At 49.4% G+C, this 18,999-nt stretch overlaps 7 protein-coding genes across 7 annotated transcripts; 2 read left to right on the top strand and 5 right to left on the bottom strand.

Annotated features, from left to right (window-relative positions):
* Positions 1-1,098: 1,098 nt before the first annotated feature.
* On the bottom strand, positions 1,099-4,636 carry F5Y00DRAFT_274010 (sure-like protein). Its single transcript, XM_048013284.1, has 3 exons — positions 3,500-4,636; positions 3,348-3,413; positions 1,099-3,119 (listed from the first exon to the last, which is right to left on the bottom strand). Exons 1-3 carry the CDS (start codon positions 4,435-4,437, stop codon positions 1,700-1,702), a joined length of 2,424 nt encoding a protein of 807 aa, XP_047860392.1. The 5' UTR covers positions 4,438-4,636; the 3' UTR covers positions 1,099-1,699.
* Positions 4,637-4,949: 313 nt separating this feature from the next.
* On the bottom strand, positions 4,950-7,478 carry F5Y00DRAFT_248649 (uncharacterized protein). Its single transcript, XM_048009470.1, has 2 exons — positions 6,170-7,478; positions 4,950-6,093 (listed from the first exon to the last, which is right to left on the bottom strand). Exons 1-2 carry the CDS (start codon positions 6,946-6,948, stop codon positions 5,547-5,549), a joined length of 1,326 nt encoding a protein of 441 aa, XP_047860391.1. The 5' UTR covers positions 6,949-7,478; the 3' UTR covers positions 4,950-5,546.
* A 670-nt stretch (positions 7,479-8,148) lies between these two features.
* F5Y00DRAFT_199013 (uncharacterized protein) lies at positions 8,149-9,241 on the top strand. Its single transcript, XM_048005315.1, has 2 exons — positions 8,149-8,507; positions 8,658-9,241. Exons 1-2 carry the CDS (start codon positions 8,271-8,273, stop codon positions 9,138-9,140), a joined length of 720 nt encoding a protein of 239 aa, XP_047860390.1. The 5' UTR covers positions 8,149-8,270; the 3' UTR covers positions 9,141-9,241.
* A 55-nt stretch (positions 9,242-9,296) lies between these two features.
* F5Y00DRAFT_248647 (ribonuclease H2, subunit B) lies at positions 9,297-10,911 on the bottom strand. Its single transcript, XM_048009469.1, has one exon. It carries the CDS (start codon positions 10,720-10,722, stop codon positions 9,343-9,345), a length of 1,380 nt encoding a protein of 459 aa, XP_047860389.1. The 5' UTR covers positions 10,723-10,911; the 3' UTR covers positions 9,297-9,342.
* A 106-nt stretch (positions 10,912-11,017) lies between these two features.
* Positions 11,018-14,608, top strand: F5Y00DRAFT_248645 (uncharacterized protein). Its single transcript, XM_048009468.1, has one exon. The coding sequence runs from the start codon at positions 11,568-11,570 to the stop codon at positions 14,205-14,207; it is 2,640 nt and encodes an 879-aa protein (XP_047860388.1). The 5' UTR covers positions 11,018-11,567; the 3' UTR covers positions 14,208-14,608.
* On the bottom strand, positions 14,586-18,597 carry F5Y00DRAFT_248639 (altered inheritance of mitochondria protein 21). Its single transcript, XM_048009466.1, has 2 exons — positions 17,125-18,597; positions 14,586-17,072 (listed from the first exon to the last, which is right to left on the bottom strand). Exons 1-2 carry the CDS (start codon positions 18,080-18,082, stop codon positions 15,280-15,282), a joined length of 2,751 nt encoding a protein of 916 aa, XP_047860386.1. The 5' UTR covers positions 18,083-18,597; the 3' UTR covers positions 14,586-15,279.
* On the bottom strand, positions 14,836-15,054 carry F5Y00DRAFT_248644 (uncharacterized protein; the record flags this gene model as incomplete). Its single annotated transcript, XM_048009467.1, has 1 exon — positions 14,836-15,054. A coding segment is annotated over one exon (219 nt), but the record flags the coding sequence as incomplete, so codon positions are not given.
* Positions 18,598-18,999: the final 402 nt, after the last annotated feature.

Genomic DNA, 18,999 nt, shown 5'->3' with positions numbered 1-18,999 from the left:
CTCACCAACGTATGGCCGAAGCTTAATATAAAATTCATAGCAATGCGGCACTGAATCTGCAAACCGGAGGCACAGCAACTAACCTATGGGGTTCTGGAAATACATGCAGTGCAGAGCATGCCAAGGCTGGGGTTATGTCGTCCATCATCGTCGCGAACCGTCCAGCTTCAAGAATCTCCTCCCTTCACGATATAGCATATAGCATATCACATTCATTAATATCACTGGCCAAACCAAGAAGTGCACTTTGAAACGCACTATGAAGCGCATGTGCAATAGGTAGATAAGAAGAGGGTTGTCATAAAACATACCCGTGGGGCGGAGCTCTGCCGTACGCAATCGCACAAGATAGCATTATATCCTGTTAGGAATCTCGAAATCTCAAATCTCCTTGGCTCTTCACCATGGCGTCGGGTTGAAGCTGCATCTAGCCTGCCTAGCGCTAGTCAGCTCCGCGTGGCAGTGCTCGATAGTTTTGAGCCAGACGTCTCATTCCGTCGCGCGTTCATTAAACTAAACCTAGTTGCTTGTCTACATACCGTCCATCCATCGTATCAGATCGGGGCGATTCTCGATCACAACTCGAGGACTTCATAAAAACCAGGGAACAATATCCAACGAGCACGCAATCGCCTAGCCGTATTAGTAAGGTGAGTGAGTGTAATGTGTAATATTGTAATATATCGATATTTTACGAGGCGAGGACGTCGGGTCATTGATAGATAAGAACCTTGGTACAAGCTCTTATGGACTAAGACGGCCAAGTGTGTAGGAACAAACAAACTTGGTTATGATACATCTTGGCTCCATAGCCTCATAATTACTTCTCGGCGGCAACTATGCGACATCCTAATTACGTTCGCTTCATGCTGGGAGGGAGAGGTTGGGGCGATATCTCACCGCTCACACCACCTTACACAGAGAACATAGAATACACGGATTATTTCTCTCTCCGCCGACTGGCTGGTTTGCCACGGATTGACAGAGGAGGCAAGACTGCGTGGCCAATGTTTAACTTGGTTATGAGAACCCATTAATAAAATCCCATAAGATCAGCAGCATAGCCACATACGAAGTACATAGAAACTCCTATCTCCTCGTGCTATCCTACCGCAAGCTTTCAAGAACAAGTTCCTCATAGCACTGGAACTACCTATATCCTCCATCCTCGCATAGTGTCCGTCATGTTTAACTACCCCCTTAACTCGTACAATATGTGAGCTAACTACCCATTTATGCGTTCCACCACATGGCGAACTGCCGGGGCCCTTTCCTCCATTGTCACCAGGCCAACACAGATCAAGCTTCCCGCGTGTGTGCTACGTGAATGAGCATGCTACATGTGTCATACAAGGTATATAGGTAGTTGTGTTACTTAGACTCGGCCGCTAGCTTAGGGCTACCGCTTCTTGTGATACTACACCGCGACCTAATGATTATGCGAGAATACAGTAAGAAAATAACTATCACGGGATGGACTTGGAAGGCACGGAAACAACAAAGTTGTTCGGCGAGGAACTCCAAAGGAACTCTGAACCTACATATCTTAAACTACTAATATAGCTATAGTAGGTTGTAGTGTCTAGCCCATTATAACCCAGCCATATTCAAGCCCACAAGATAATCAACACATAACCAGCAATAAGCGTACTCCTGCCAAGCGGAAACACTCTATTCGTCTATCTATCTATCGATATATCTACCTCCCCAACTCAACTCTCCTAACAAGCACCAGCCGTTCCCCCTCCCCCTCCCCCTCCTCTCCTCCTCCATCCGCTCCCGCACCCACTCCCGCTCCCAAGCCATCCCCAAACCCCAAGAACGGCACCGCCGCGCGCCTCAGCACCTCCTCCCAGAGCCCCTGCACCAAACCCTTGAGCTCGTCGCCTGTCTGTCGGAAGTCCGGGAACGCGTTGACCTCGAGGAGCCAGGGGGTACCGTCGGCATCGACCAGGAAGTCGAGGCCGAAGATCTCGAACGCGTTGGCCAGCGGCCGGAAGTGCATCTGCATAGCGCGTGCCGCCGCCTCGAATGCCTCGCCCGTCACCGCGCAGATCTGCGCCAACACGTCTGCCTTCCGCTCCTGCGGCAGCGGCAAGTCCCAGAACCGTCGGACTGTGCCGTCGTCGACTGACCGCTGTAGGCACGTGTTGGTTAGATGGGCCTCGAGGTCGACGGCCGACGTGTTGGTGGCGGGCGCGGTGTAAGGCTTTCCTGCGAAGAGCGCTAGCATGTCCTTGTACACGTAGACGTCCAATCGACCAATGCACGCGACGTACGTACGGATGTGGAACTTGCGGTTATCGCCGGGCAATAAGAGTGGTGGGTGTATGTACGGCTGAGCCACGAAGTGACGAAGATGCGAGGTGGTAATATTGTTGCGCCTCTCGGGATCGGAATTCGAGACTGCGTCATCCTCTTGGTCCCCTTCGTTTCTATTGTCATCCTCATCCTCATCCTCATCCTCGCTATCCGGTAGGTCCTTTTCCCATTCGTCAAAGATGCCTTGTAGATCTTCCATCGTGCTAAATAACCGGATGCCCTGTCCCCTATCGCTCATACTGGGCTTGAGAATCCACCATTCGATCTCGCGGCCTGGTTCCTGCTCTTCATTCTTCTCCAGGCTTGCACGTAAGTCAAAAGCCTCGACAAGGGCATCATCTAGGAATTCGGCATAGTCCAGCTCGAATGCCTCACTCCTTTTAACGTGTGTTTTCAACACCGACTCGGGACGCTTGGCTACCCACTGCTCAACAGTTGCCGATAAGTAATGCTTTCGTATCAATGCCTTACGCAGCATGTAGCTATTTACTATACATTTCTCTGCGTGCGAGTCTACATAATCCCAGTCGATGGCTTCGTAGGGTGTGATTTGTAGGACAGAACTGTTGCTGTTTTCTGGTAATAGCTTGCTCAGTGGTATAGGTTCACCCTGGACTACTAAGTCGGGTATCGAGAGTAAAGTGTAGGACTCGGGAGAAAAGAACTTCTTCAGGGCAGATAGTATAAGTGGTTGGACATAGGGGTCTTCGTAGGCGATCAAGGCGTAGAAATGTTGCTTGGGTCGGTATATTAAGGTCGATGTAGACATTGTCATTCCTGAGGTATCCGATACATCCCTGGAGAAGATAACATGAGAACGGCGATCAAGGGATGTACGCACATTACAAGCATTCGGCATCTGTAGAATACTCGACAGCTTCTTCACCATAGCTCACCTACTTTATGTGATGTAGAAGATGATGAGGTTTTGTCTATCTGATGGTCCGGTTATGCGGCCATGCAAGCTCGGGCTGTCTATAATGCTGCCATCCAAAACCAAATGCAATGCGGTAGACTCAACTCACAATTTCAACTCCTCTCCGTGTAGATGTGTTGCCGTATGATAAAAATTTGCTTTCATTGGTGTTACACTGCATCGTTGATTAGGCTCGGGTACAAGCATGGCCGTCGACGCCGTCGACGTCGTCGGTATAAAGGGGATTAGATCTTAACTTACCTTGTGAAACCTTCCTTCACCGCCCATCCATCATTCCCTGGCGGCGACTCCTCGACACTTTTATAAACATCCGCAAACTTTGGCGCCCACTTGAAATGTCTGTGTTTATACCGCGTTTGGCTCGTCTCATCACCATCGCCATTTGCTTTTGATTCGACGCCGCCGGGTGCTCCCGCTTCTTCTCCCTCTCTTATTCTCTCCTCTTCCTCTTCCTCGTCGCCAACACTCCCCTCGACCTCCTCGAAACAGACACTTGATTCGCTCCAATAGTTTTGCAGCACTTCTGTCCACAGCGTTTTATGTTCGTCGACGCCTTCGATGAGTGGCACGTTGACCGAATATAGGTCAACGCTCTTGTCTGTTGGCCACTGAGCATACAGCTTCTCGATAACGCGCACGCTATGCCGGGTAGCGGCATCGATGATTGTGGGGTCGTGGTTACGGCTGAAAAATGCGTAGCTCAACGCAATAGCTTTCCTTCTACACACGGCGGCTTCGAGTGCGCCACCTAAAGTACCAGAGCTCAGGGCGAACACTGCCGTCGTATTCCGACCATAATTGGGACCCGATACCACAAGGTCAACAGGGCCCTTTTCTTGGAAGAAATGGTGCAGGCCAATCTGGGCGCAACTAGCTGGTGTTCCGTCAACAAGAATCCATTCTTCCTCTTTGCTGTCCTTGCTTGGACGTGTGTTTATAGTTCCCTGAGCTTGAGAGGCAGCGCTAGGCAACGGGTTGAAGGTCGCAGATGGGCGGTAGTAGAGAGGCTTCACGGTCTGGCCGATCATATGGGCCTTCCCAATCCAGGAACGTTGGGCGTGTGGTAAGCAGACGGAGACGGTATGCCCCTTTTTTTGAAGCTCTCGGACTAGACTATGTACGTAAGGTGACGAGGTCGGAGACGGTGGACCGTCGTCGTTGGTCACTAATATATGCATGGTAATGTATGGTTAGGTATTTTGTACAAAGGTTTTTTTTTTTTTTTTTTTTTGGCCAATTGGAGTTGTTGAAACTACAGATGGCTTGTTGCAACGTAGGAGACCTTTCGAATACTTAAAAAATGACTGATCGAGGTGAGGTGTCGATAAGTTAAATATGTGATAGTGGAAAGTTGGATACGTCTATGGGGAGATGCGATGCGAAGGTGAAATTTAGGCGGGGGCGGGGCAAAGGTGGAATTGCACCTTAATTTGTTTATACCACAAGTACACTACATGACGTGATACCTAAATCTTAGTACGGCTTCCTTTAGTTAGTTATCTAAATAAAATAGTTAGGGTATACATACCTGGTTATAGAGGTAATTAAGTACCTAATTAGACCCCCAGCGTAATAGGGGGGAATAAGAGAATAATAACCACCTCTTATTCACACTGCTTTTAAGGCAGAATCTAGACCAAGTCATCTTACCTGAATCACATTTGGTATATAGGTATATAATAACTCAGGATATCGGCGACGTGTGTAAATTGATTATCTGATAGCAATACGTAGCTAGACTGCTAAAGGATGCAAGGTATAAGTAAAGCAAATAACCTCGTCCGCAGCTGTCGGCGATGTAGTTGTCGGCGATGTGAATCTATAAGAATAGGTACAAAAAAGCTCAGAAGCTCAACCCGCCAATCACAATAATAAACCTCTCCTGTCCAACGCGATAATAATCCTCAACCTTACTAAAAAAACACTCAATTCATTCTGAAGGCAAAGCTAATTATCTGAGCCCACCACCTGCAACAATTAACATGGCTGGATTCTTAGTCCAACAACACATCTACATAGCAATAGCAACCCTTTCTGTGGCTTTTCTTGATCAAGTCACCTTTGACATACGGGGAACGACGCCCAACACCTCTTGGTAAAACCAAGCTTTCCGTTTCGGACCCTTACTGTGCCGAAATGTACTGAAATGTACCGAATTCCTCCCATCCAAAACCACAAAGGGGAAAGGAGATCATGAAGAAACTTAGGCTGACGATTTTCGCAGCTTTTTTCCATTAAGACTTCCCAGCTGCTGCAGACGAGTCATAGTATCGCTCAAAGCCGCCGACTAGGCACGCTGGCGCTTAGACGACTCGTTTGGTCTGGCCAAATCCTCGCCCTCTCGCTTCTGACCATGTGCAGCAGCACGACTCTTAGAGCGACGCCAGCCATCGAAGGGGCTGCGCGACTTGGTGACCTTCATGGGTGATTCGACGGCCTTTGCGTGTAAAGCAGTGCGTCGAGTTCGAACTGTGCTGGGAGGGGAAGCAGGTGCGAATCTAGGTGCAGTAGGTGTACCTGGCTTCTCAGTAACCTTAGCGGTAGGGGTCGTAGGAGCCTCGATTTCATCCTCCTCTTCCACATCCTTTTCCACATCCTTGAACACGTGATCTTCGATATCCGTAGCAGCTTCCTCATCATCTGTAGTCGGCTTGGCAACATTCTTGCCCTTAGTAGGGAAGAGGAGACGCGGTTTGATAGATGAGCGGGTCAACGGACGTAGTCGCTCATGACTCTGAGCTCGGCTTAGCTCTACCTCCTCGCTCTCGCTACCAGATTCATCCGAATCTACATCCTCATTAGACGAAAACTTGCGGAAGATTTTCTTTCCTCGGCTATAAAAAGAATATTTATTAGTATAGGTTATTAAAATGCGGGTAGACTTGGGATGATAATGGGATGATAACTTACAAAACATAGATGATTCCATCCTCTCGTTGCAAAACTTTGTCGAGAGGCTGTTTGCCTTCACCAGGGACAGAAATCTGTTTGCCTTGGCCTCGCTTCTTAGGAGACTTGGGTTCCGCAGTAGACGATGCGGGGTGCTTTTCGTAGAAAGGATTAGCAGCAGTATCATCTGCCTCGGGGATGCGGTCGCGCGTGTCGGTGAAGATCTCGATAGGTTGCTCGACGTCTTCAGCAGTGAAGCTATCCAGTGTCAGGCCGGTGTACTTCTTAGCCTTTCTTTTCTTAGGAGTTGCAATTGCATCGGTCTCTGAGAATAGACTGCGTGCGATCGCACGAACATTAGCCTTGGCCTTCTCGTCGGGCTGCTTCTTGGGTGTTTTGGCCGGAGTGGGGAACATAGTTGCGGCTCGAGAAGCGGCGGTGCTGGCCTTGGATTTGTGCTGGGACGAAGAAGTTCCGAGTGAATCGGCAGCGTTGGAGGTGCCTTCGTAAGTTAAAGCGCCAGAGGCGCGTCGTACGGAGTCCATGGCCGGCTGACGCTTTTTCGGAGAAGAAGTGGCAGGAGTAGCAAAAATATCCGACGAGGAAATCCTTGTAGATGCGCGAGTGCGGTGTTGCGGAGCGCGGGGAGAGGGCGTGCGTTGAGTTGAGCGCTGAGCTGAAATGCGGGCAGATTTTCGGGGAGAGAAAGGCTCCCAAGAATCGTTGTAACCAAATTTTGGTGTGCCTGGAGTATGCACTCGACCTGGCGGGGAGGGTGTTGAGACTGAGAAAGACGCCATTGTTGTTTTTGTTTGCTTTAAGGCAGCGTCCTTTAAGCTCAGTTGGGTAATTAGAGGTCCGCACGATGGGCGCGGGCTAGATTTCGGGGTTTCAATTATCGCAATATTCTTCGACTCATGGAACGGTAATATTCTCTAAATCTTGACGCGTTGGTTCAATTGAACACTGCTTGACTTAAGTGCAAATTTGGAGAACGATTTTTAGTGCGAAGGGGCAGTAGGCAAGGCCAAGGATGGATGAGTGGACGATAGTTAAACAAGGGGCGATCGCGTTGGGCTTGCTTTTTTGCTTGCTACCTCCGTCCTCGACTTGCGGTTGCTCGCGAAACCAGATTAAAGTAGTAAAATGTTGATATAATGATTAGTAGCAATGAGTTACAGTGGTGCTAGACGTGGTAACAAGCCAAGTTGACTAAGTCTAACGACAAGGAGCGTAGAGATCAAATGGTGTTGGTGGCTTGATGCGTGGGAACGAAGTTGGGAGTGGGAATTTTGATCAAATTAGGGATATGGGTGGTAGGATGTGAAAGTTTGAAGTGGCTGGGCTGTCCAGACTGTCGGGGGGATACCTCGAACTATCCCAACTTGCAGTGGAACGTGCGGTAGTAGCTGCCAAATTACATAAGTACCTAAATTAGGGTATTATGACATTCCACTGGTAACACCCCTGTTTGTCTTAATGAAATTGTTACGAGGTACTTACCGCCAACGCTCAATTTATGTGGTATGGCATGTACTCTTCATAGTTTTATTGTACATATCCCACGGTACATTAAAAGTGACATATTTTTATGTACGGACTACGTATCTGCGTACCTAGGTACCTTCTGCAACGCGTTACGCGCACCTGCACTCTGTAGGTACGCGTCGCAAAGCTTAGCCCCACCACAAATTGGACGGCTAAAGTTATGTCGATAAGTAAAGACATCCGAGTTCAATTGGCCAATTTAGAAGCCAGCACACAATTGTCTCCACAAACCAAAACGCAAAACACTGCTGCACGACAACACATGTCAACAAAATTTACCTTTAGAGAATGCCTTAGACACCAAGGAAGGTTAGCTTCAGGAAGACACATAGAACATAGAAGGTTACAACCTATTGCAACCCATTGCAACCTACGTCACTACTAAGTTTTACTAAGTTTGTAAACCACCATTGGAGCCTATTTTGGAAATAATTAAATCTATTGGCGGCTTGTCTACCCCTGGATTAACCATTAGCATCATTAGCTACCCCTCCACTCCGCCTATCGCCAATCGCAGCTATTGCGATATCGTATCGCAGTATTCCCTATAATTTTTCTTCCTTGCCGCGCAACTATGTCCGATCACGAATCTGACACTGAGGATCTATTTGCCTCGCCCTCTGCAAAGCACGCTTCCAGAGAACAACCAGCCCGACCCAAAACCCCCTCTAACCCCCCGAATAATCGCTATGACGATCCGGAAGAGAGCCGTGAGGCCAACCTACGTCGGGAGCTAGAAGGCGTTCGGAACATCAATGAGCTGATCGAGGGCGTAGTCGGGACTCTAGAGCGGGCGAAGGGCAATATGCACGTATGGCTATACACTATTTACTTACTCCTTACTTATCTTCATCCCTATATGCTTCGAATATGACGCCCGCGGTTACATCCCTGGCTACTTATTATCCCCCCCTCCTCCCCGCATGACGCAACTAAGCTGACTCAACCCTCCACCCCTTAGACCGTCTCTAGTACCGTCAACACCGCGTCCACGCTCCTTAATACCTGGACGCGCATCCTGTCGCAGACCGAACACAACCAGCGACTTATCCTGAACCCTTCCTGGAAAGGCGCAAGCCAGGACTTAGCCGATGCGGAAGCTGAGGCCCAACAGAGGGCGCGCGAAGCTGAACGCCGCGCTGCTGAAGACGAGCGTCGTCGCGCCGAAGCCAGACGCCGTCACGAGGAAGAACAGCGCCAGCGCGAAACCACCACCAGCACGCGCAGCTCAACTAGCACTAGAGGGACGGCGCGCGGAACGAGGGTCGGCAGGAGCATTAGTACCAGAGGCAGAGGGACGACCACAGGGCGAAGCGTGTACTCATCCGCGTCTAGCAGACCTACATCCGCAGCAGACACAAGCTCTACGAGTACTGCTAGAGGGACCTCGGGGATTGGCCGAGGGTTCTTGAGAGGAAGGTCGAGAGGGACGCGAGGCTATTAGTTAAAAGGAGGACGGATACGATAAAGCTTTAAAAAGGCTTGATTTGATGATTATGCCGCTGTCTTAGGTATACACGAATGATGAACGGGCACGGATATCCAAAGACTAAACCTAAGCCCAAGCCCAAATACTATCTATACACACTTGATTGATGACATGCCGTTTCCAAACGCCGTTACTTATTCCTATTTTTATTCCAGGTCTACTTTTTCTTGAAGAAATCACTCATCTTCTTCATCCCCACCGTATTTACCTTCTTTAGATTTTTCACGCCCCTGCTCTCGCCGGCCTTCTTCCGCTTCTCGTCTTCTTCTTTCCGGCGCTTCTTCTCGGCGCGATCCGCTAGCTCCTCCTCGTCTAACACGCGTTTTCGCGAGTAGTCGCCCACGCTACGCGCTGCGGCCAGCTCCTGCCGTAGTTTGCTGATATCCTCTAGGTAAGTGTCCAGAGGCGCGAAGTCGACTGCCGGGGGGTTCTGTTCCTTGAGCTTCGTCTGCAATTGCGCGGCTTGTGCCGGGGCAATGTAGCATGAGCAGATGAAGTTGAAGGCCGTGCGCAGGCGTTGTAGTTTTATGATTTCTGGAGAGGCGCCGAGTGAAGGTGTTAGTTCTGCGGCAGTAGTAGTGGTTATCGATTCTTCGATGACTGAGGTAGCAGTTGTAGATGCTTCTGATACGAGTGTTGTAGTTGTTTCTGTAGATGAAGTAGAAGATTGGGTTTCGACAGACTCGGGTTTGGGGGTCGATGCTGTTGAAGTTGACGCTGGGGTCTCTGATTGTGCTTGTGTTTCCGTCTGCTGTGAGATAGACAGCGTCGTCGTATTCTCTCTTTTTATACCCACGACCGGCGCTTCTAGAGCCTTGATCACAAACTTTTCCTCCATACTTTTCGGCAAGGGTTGCTCGCTCATCTTCTGCGCCTTGCCCAGCACTTCGTTTAAGAGCTTGTCTTGGCTGAAACGGAACATGGTCTCGTTGCCTGCATCTACCGTATCGCATATTGCGGCCATCCGCGACTCTAGTAAGGTCCGTACATTCCCCCATCGCAGTATCTCAGATAGGTGTGGGGACTTGTCGCGTATGGACTCGAGGTGGTCGTCGCTAGACACAAACATCTGCTTTCCATCTTTGGTTTTGGTATTTGTTGATTGGTCTGCAAATGCAGGCAGAAGGAGGAACATAGGATCGACGAGGGTCGCGACATATAAGTCGGCGCCTTTAGTGACATAAGTGCCGAGCTCAGCGCCATCTTTGCTTGTTTTCTCTTCTACTTTGCCTGTATCACCGCATTCTATCAACCAGCTTCTGGGCGTCGTCTTGGGCGCAGCGATACTGGTGAACTCGTATATGCCAGTTTCCGGACATACTAGATATCTCGTCGGTTTCGAGTATCTTGGGTTTAATAGCGAGACTATTTTCGCATCTTTGGTAGCGCTGGTAGGAAAAATGAAGAGCTTGGGTGGATTTATGGATTCCGTAGGTAATGCGTATTTTGATTTGGTGCTAGAGGTCGTTGTCGTTGATTTAGTATCTGATGTTGCGGCAGCCGATGCGCTCGCCTTTGACCTAGTTGTCCTTGCCATGTTGTTGAATGTTATATTAACATAGTAAATTAGTACATGTATTCCGTAGATCAAGCTTAATAAAGATCTAATCAACAATCAATTCTCCTATCCTATTGATGGGGATTTCAAGGGTATTTTCTTATGTAAGATATTTAGATATATGTAACAATTGAAGGGTTTAATAAGGTACTAATACCCCTGTTAACGCGCTTCTGGTGCAAAGTCGCGTCTCGCTAAAAGAGAAAAATCGCGTCTCCACTATGCCAATTATCCGCTGTCATTTATGTAGATGGATCTAACCACGGCTGCCCATGGCTACCCGTGTAACTGCACTTTAAGTCCCGACACTTATCGATATTCAAGTACATCCATACTTTCATGTATTTTGTATTCTTGTAATACCTCTGAACCATTTGCGAGACAACGTTTAACTTTAACTATACAATTCTCAGTTTTACTTTTACACGCAATTATCCAAACTCAACTTTAACGGATGTATTGATTCTGCGGCGGTGTAGAATACACTCTTGTTAGTTCAACCTAACTACGCACAACCAAACACTTTGCTTTGACCCTGGACGGTTTGCCACGCATCTGTTCTATATTTGTTAGTTGATATAAGACTAGAGCCAGTAAAGGCGACGGACCCCTGCAGGTTTCGAAGTGGAGGGGACATACCAGCATACCCAAGGTCCTAACCATAACTTCATAACTTCTGTTGCTACAGTACTGGGCAAACACGGGTGGATGGAAAACAGCGAATGCGAATGATGATTACGATACTTACCTCTTATATACTCTAATGGCGTCGACGTTATCGCTCTACTTTACTCTAACAACGACGTCAAACTGTATATCACAAAATGGCAGGACCCGGTATAGAGTCCGAGACTCAATGGCCCCCGCGATCTCCACACGACGTTCTCCTTAGCACACCTAAGGGACGCGAAAAGCTACGTCGCATGGCCGAGCGATCCTCACCCTCGCCGTCTCCGAGTAAGATACATCGACGGGTACCCGCGCTGTCTGCCCGGACCGGAAATTCTTTTCGCGGCGGCGCACAAGACGCTGGAATGGATATAGATGAGAATGAAGACGATGACGATGATGAGGACGAGGAGATGCTGCAATTGAAGCTGCAAGCAATCCAGGCGAAACTCAAACTAAAGAAATTACAAAGCGCCAAAGCAAAGAAGACCCTTGGAGAGAGTACTACGACACGGCCTGAATCTATGTCTATACCGGACGTTCCAATTACTAGCAGAGCCCGCTCTCGAGCAGACTCGTTACGTTCAGGCCTACCGACACGGCCACAGTCGCAAATGGAAGTGCAAGTTCCAGCATCTCCGGTGAGGAGGACGCAAACGGCGCAAGGCGACAGCTCCCCTAGCAGGGTACGTCTTGGTATAGACAAGGGAATCAAAGCGAAAGACATATCGCTGAAAAGAGCTCCAAGCTTTAAGAGGACTACTGAGAACCAAAATGGGAATGGGACCCAAGGAGGTTATCTTCGAAGAGCGCACACGCCCGCTCCTGGTGGTGCTGAGCAACAGACGAAACAGGAACGGCCCATGACTTTTAGTGAGAGACTAGCCGCGGCTAGGTCGGAAGAGTCAACTCGGCTAGAGAGGCAGGAAAGGGTGAGGCAGGCAAGGAGTAACGCCTTTGAGCTAGGCAGACAGGAAATGGAGCAGTTAAAAAGCACTGCCAAGGATATACCCGACATCCCCTTACAGCCCGAACAGTACAGCCGCGAACAAGTCATGGCCGGTGCTCGGACTAAACGTAGTGATACCGTCTCTAGCCTAAGACGGCCTACGCTTGATGAGAATCGCCCTGGGACCAGCTCAGGGAGGACAGTAGAACCTCAGGCACCTCCTGAAGAAGTACCGGAAGAGGAAGCTTCTGCATTTGAGCCATATTCAAGTGTCCACCTCTCGAAGCGAGTAATACCACATACGACTCTTACACGGAATCTGTCAGGCAAGAAGACGTACGTGATAAAAGATCTATTAAAACACGTCAAGGCGCCAGATTTTCAGCTCCCGGAGATCGAGCAGGACATAGTAGTCTTCGGTATCCTAGCGTCAAAGTCCGACCCTCGTTCGCATAAGACTTCAAACAACAACTTAAAAGAAAAAGTAGAGTCTGACCCGACGAGGGGAAAGTACATGGTCCTACAGCTTGTCGATTTACAATGGGAACTCGAGCTCTTTCTTTTCAACTCTGGCTTTGATCGATATTGGAAATTAGTTCCAGGTACACTTCTAGCTATCTTGAATCCAAATGTCATGCCGCCGCCTCCAGGCCGGACCGACACAGGGCGCTTCAGTCTAGTGATCAACAGTGGCGAGGATACCATTCTAGAGATAGGTACGGCACGAGACCTTGGGTTCTGCAAGAGTATAAAAAAGGATGGGGAGCATTGTAATAGTTGGGTTAACCGCAAGCGCACCGAGTTCTGCGAGTTCCATATGAACATGGGGCTGGCCAAGCACCGACAGGCCCGACAAGACGTAAATGCGTTCAACACCGGACTCGGCCCAAGGAAAGACGACGGAGAGGGTAGGAGATACAAGAAATCGTACCGCCTTAACGACTGGGAGCAGCACGCCAATGACCCTAAGACAAAGAGCAGGGGTAACTTCGACAGAAGCACGCAAAGTCAGTGGTTCATCTCCAAGCCTAGCGCTGCCAGTATGCTCGACAACGAGATACTAGGCGGGAAGATCGCCGACCGCACCGAGCGCAGCGAAGCCCTAAAGAGACGCCTTGCGACCCAGGAGAAGGAGCGCGATATCATGAAACAGCTAGGCAAGGTCGGGTCTGGTGCGGGCAAAGAGTACATGAAAAGGGGTGGTGGTGGTAGCAGCACCCAACGCTCGGTTTCGAGCTCTAGCCTACTATTCGCAACCTCGTCGTCACAAGCCGCTGGGAACGAGCCCAGGCAAGATCTCGACGCTAGATCCCTCGGCCTAGTCCGTGAAAAGGGCCAGGAACCTAAGATGCACCTCAGCCCTATAAAGCGCAAGCGCAGCGAGGGCGTGCGGCCATCCTCCAGCTCTGCGGCACTCGCTAGTAGTAGCAAGCCTGCGCTCGGCTGGGGCGGCAACCTAAAGGAGAAACTAACTCGCATGAGAGACGGTGAGAAATTACGGCCCGCGATAAACCTGAATTCAAGTAGCGACGGGATTGGTAATGCGGATAACGACGGTAGTAGCGTTAGCGCCGGCGCCGCCAGCAGCTCTGCCTCTAGATCCCCGGCTCGCAAGAAGACGCGCTTCGTCACGGAAAAAGGCATCCGCGAGGCGGGGCGCGAGAGTCTCGGCGCGGAGCTGGCCCCGGGCGCGGGGGTGGTGGAAGGCGTGTTTAATACCCGTGCTGCTACTCCCGGCGTCGATAGGAGTAGTAGAGATATCAGCAGTAGGAGTAGCAGGGCGAGACCAAGGCAGATGGTCATTCTGGATGAGGACGATGACGACGAGTTGGAGATTCTCCGGTAGCGGGAGGAGAAGGGGGAAACAAACAAATATTAGTATCAGTATGGAAAGTGAAGAAAGCAAAGAAAGCAAAACGAGAGACGAGACATACCATACCTAAACTTCGTCCTCTTTCTACATCTGGCACGATAGCATAGCATCGACAAACAAACTACGCGAGCAGAATTGTTGATCTCTGCGAAAGACGGCGCGTATGGACGGGTACTACTAAGTGGACAGGATAAACTAGGATACGGATGCATTGGATCGAATTGAATCGGATGATGGTTATTGTAGGTAGCGCAGGGCGAATCGGAGCGGACAAGCTGTTCATTTTGGACCCTGACCCTAGGTACCAAGAAGAGACTCGGCTGGGTTGATTCGATTAAATCGTATATATTTGTTATGTCATGTGTATTATTCCCTAGTTCCGTCTGCCTCTCTACCTACCTACCACAGGGTATAGGACATCTCGACTTTTCTTTGGTGATTCTACCTAGGTTAAATCGGCGTCCAAGATTCTAGCATCGTGACAAGCATATACTGTTGAATAACAGTCCACCCACCCACAAGTTATCTTACCACAACCAACACCACAATCCTAGCAAACCTAATCTTCAGAGCTTATTTCATTTATTCCCTACCTACCTACTCAACAATACGCATGTGTCCTTGAACCAAGTAAATAACAGTTCAAGAAACATCCAACTGCTATATATGCGGAAGCAACCATACGACTGACTGGAAAGAAGTCTGGTGTATGTGTATCTAATATACTAAATCTACAACGAATCAAAGCTACAAGATTCGAAGCAGCGAAGACGGCAAAAGGAACGGACCGGCAAGGACCAAAAAAACCAACATGGGACACATCTTCAAAAGATATGTCGAGTTCTACGATTTTTCTGAATTTTCGCCCCCCTTCCCCCGTCAGGTTTTTTTTTTTTTTTTTTCTACGTTGCTATAGTATTCCTCGTTCCCAAATTTACTCCGCACCACCTCTCCTCAACCGAAAAGGAAATGTGGAATAGATTGGAAAAAAATGAAATACGACAAGCTCGCATTCGGCCTCATCGGTAATATTTGAGCGATACTATCATTCTATCACCTCGTCTTTGACCTCATCAACCTTTTGTACTTGGTCCCCCGACGGTTCCTTCGCGATAGTCTCTTCTAATATGGACTCGCCAGCAGTATTGGTAGCGAGTGTTTTGGTCTCTTCTTTTGTTTCTGTTGTCTTAGATTCGCTCTCCGTTTCGCTTGCCTTGGAACCTGCAAGTTCGTTTTCTGTTTTGGCTTCCGGTTCGTCTTGCTTGTCCTGCTCTGTCGGTGCTTGTTGTTGGGCCTCTTTGGGTTCTTCACTTGTAGCCTTGCCAGGCTTTGTTTCTGTTTCTGGTGACGCTTCTGGCTCTAAGCCGTCTACCGTCATGGTACCCTCCTCGTCTATACTCCACAAGGTGCGAGTAATAGAGAAGCTTAGGGTAGGTTGATTGTTGGACACCGGCGGAGGACCAGATTCCTGGTTACTTTGGCTAGCAGCTTTAGTTGGAGCTCGTCGTTGAGGCCCTCTGGCGCGACCCTTTCTCGCGTCAGATAATGGTGCCTTCTCCTTCTCCTCGGTGGGTTCCTGCGTGGCAGGATCTTCCTTCTTAGGGGCTTGGGGGCCTAATTGTAAACGTTTATTGAGATCGGACATAAATCCTGCCTGAAGAGCAGCAATCTTCCCGCCAGCTGGCCTTGCAGGCACCGCAGGCTTCGGCTTTACTGTTTGTTCTGGTCCTTTAGACTCCGTAGCGGGCTTCGAAGGGCGAATAGGGAGTTGAGGTTTTGGACGATCAGGAATCGTAGGTTTCGAAGTAGAATCATCGCCCGACCCTTGCCTCTTAGGGCGCGAGGGCAATGCAGGCTTCTGAGTTTGGTCGGCAACCGACTTTTCAACATCATCGTCATCCCGTGTCTCTATGTTCTCCGGAGTAGAAACAGTTGCAGTATATTGTAGAGAATCGGGTGAATCCTCCCAGACATCCCTACTGGGAAACCTATGAGTAGCTATGCCCGGCCGACTGTGGATCTCCTTGATTAAATGCGGCTGGTTTCCAACCCACGACGGAGGCTTCTGTTGGCGATATAAAAAGCTATCAGGGGTGACGGCCTCCTTTTCGGCCAGCTCCTCTTGCCTCCGTGCAAAAGCTTGGGCGGGGGTTTCGCCATCCCGCAGAGGCACATCTAAGGCTGATGCTTGCTGTTTCTGAGCCTCTAACAACTCTGGCGTTGAGACTTCTGCGGTAGAATGCACACTGTTTGGCGCATCTTCCCAAATATCACGGCTAGGGAATCTTTGGCGATGCTCCTTTAACTTTTCGGCCTGAGTCTTGGGTTTCTTGCCGCTCTTCTCGTCTTCCGGGAATAATGGCTCATACTCTTCAACGTCCTCTAAAGGGGTCGAATGAATTTCCGGCAGTGGGGGACTGTATATACTTGCAGGTCTACTTGTAGGGCGACTCTTAGGTCCTTCCATTTCGTATGCACTGCCATGTCGTTCCGACGGAGGCTCAACAGCAGGCTGTAGTTGATAAGGAGAGGGATCTTTAGCTACTTCGTCAGGTGCTAGAATCGGATGGGTGTGTATTTCCTCGGCACCTTCACCCTCGGCAGATTTCTCATTACCGAATTGAGCGAATCCCTTACGTCGGTCCGGCTCGTCTACGTGAATCACGTTGTCGTTGTTAGCATTATCAGCAGTCTCATCCTTTGCGGCCGAAGCGAGGTTCGCGTCGTACTTGGGAGCCGTGGATGGCGGTTGGGGAGATGAAATTCGTGAGGTGTATTCATCTGTTGCCCGATAACCGATTTGCTCGCTAGGAGTCCCAACATAATCTGTTGATGTACCTGTAATCATCGGTTAGAACCACTTCAAAGCTTTATTGGCTGTTTACGTTACCAAAACCAGCACCGCGACTGGCTGTATCCCGAACGATCTTGTTGAGATCTTCACTACTCATTGAGTAGTCGTGGGCACGGTCATGGAGATGGTTGTAGCGCTCCTTCTGGAGGACGTCGGGATGCTTTTCGTAATAGGCCTTTTCAAGTTTGTCATTTGATGCAACGCCGTGTCCATGGAGGCCATAGACATCAGAGGGGAGGTCGTTAAACCCATTTCGAGAACTCGTCCTTCGAGAATGGTGCCGAGCAGGCTTTGTCCCGTCGGTACTCATAGCTCTCGGGGCTGGAGCAGGCGAGGGTGCCTGAACATCACCTGCATTGGCTAACATGGGTACACGTTGTCCAATCTCAGGGATGCCATTCTCATCCTCGGTGAAGAGTTCACTCTGATGGGAAAGCTGACTCGTAGTACTTGCCTTTTTCTTCAGGCTGCGGCCCGAATAAGCCTGCTCCTCGTAGGAAGGACGTCCGAGACCAAAGGTTGCGGCCTTATCGGAATCGGTGCGAGTTACCGCAGCGACTCGCTGTTTAGCACTCTGAGCAGGCATTGTTGGCTTCGGTGCGTGCAATTTAATGTCCTCGCCAACAGTGCGGGTTTGTTCGGGAGAAGTAGATGAACGACGGCTAGCCTCCGGAGAGCCCAGCTCTTCGATAGCTGCAGCGTACTCCCGACCTTCTTCACCTACACTGGGCATCTCAACGCTCATAGGACGTTCCAGTTCCTCACCAAGATGGGTTTGACTGTGTCGAGCAGCACCGGTACCTTTGGGTGGGAATGGACTTTCGTTTAGAGGTGAAGGAGCAAATCGATCCGGGTTAGGAGATACGGAACGATTAAAACGGCGGTTGGGACGCGGGGGGATCGCAGGTACAGTTGAGCCATTCTCCTTCTCTTGACCTCTCGCAGGACGAGGGGGGATAGCCGGGACTGACTGCATCGTGGCAGCAGAAGACATAGCTTACAAGGGGAAAACACAGTGGTTAGCTTATATGCTCGAAACAGTCAAGATTCGTTTGCGGTCGACGATGAAGAGACCTAAAAGATCCAAGTAGAAAAGTCAGCGAAGGTAAAAAAGAGTCAAGTAATTAATATTGGACGGCAATGGCCAGGTTTATGTGAAGAGTGAAGAGTGAACCGTGAACCGAGAACGAGGATAGGCCAACAACGACATATTAAAAGTATCCACAATCCACCATCCACTATCGACCATCCACCGAATAGATTTCTTGTGGGTTTAGGGGCTGAAGAGTCCTAATTAATAAGGTAGGTTATTTAATACGTACCGCATAAATATCGATAGGCTTCAAATATTTCCGTACGGGACCGGGCCGTCAAATTAAATAATAACACAAGAATGTCACAGGTTATTAGAAGGAGACGGCTTGAAGAATCTCGCAGGAATCGCAACTATCGGTCAGATGCACTAAGATGAGACCAGGTGATGAGACACGGGTCAGGTTTTACGCTTGTCTAGTCGTCTACTCGTTAGATCCAGTTTCCCTTTCCGTATCATGCGGTGAAGGGTGAAGAGATAAAGATATTATGTGAAGATAAGAGGTTCTAGTGATAAGCCAGGTAGGTTATGTATATAACGTATGTAAGAGGTAGAGGAATGAAGTGGTTATCAGGGAACGGGAGCAGATTGGGCGATATAGCCACGTTTTCCCTGTCAGAGTGCCATTGGAATGTAGATGTTGCGTTTCCCGTTTCCCGTATCCTTCGTCAATTACACCACCCCTTTTCTCGAGGTGACGAAAGGAGTTGACAAGACAAGAATCTATCACGGAAGGGGTGGAAGGGTAAAAGAAGGAAGTAAAAGGCTTCTGTTGCCAACAAAGAAGATGGGATGGGTTTCAAACGATGGAGGGGTTC

Source organism: Daldinia vernicosa (assembly GCF_022497035.1).
Source record: "Daldinia vernicosa strain CBS 139.73 unplaced genomic scaffold F5Y00scaffold_74, whole genome shotgun sequence".
NCBI lineage: Eukaryota > Fungi > Ascomycota > Sordariomycetes > Xylariales > Hypoxylaceae > Daldinia > Daldinia vernicosa.
This window is presented reverse-complemented; position numbering and strand designations above follow the sequence as displayed.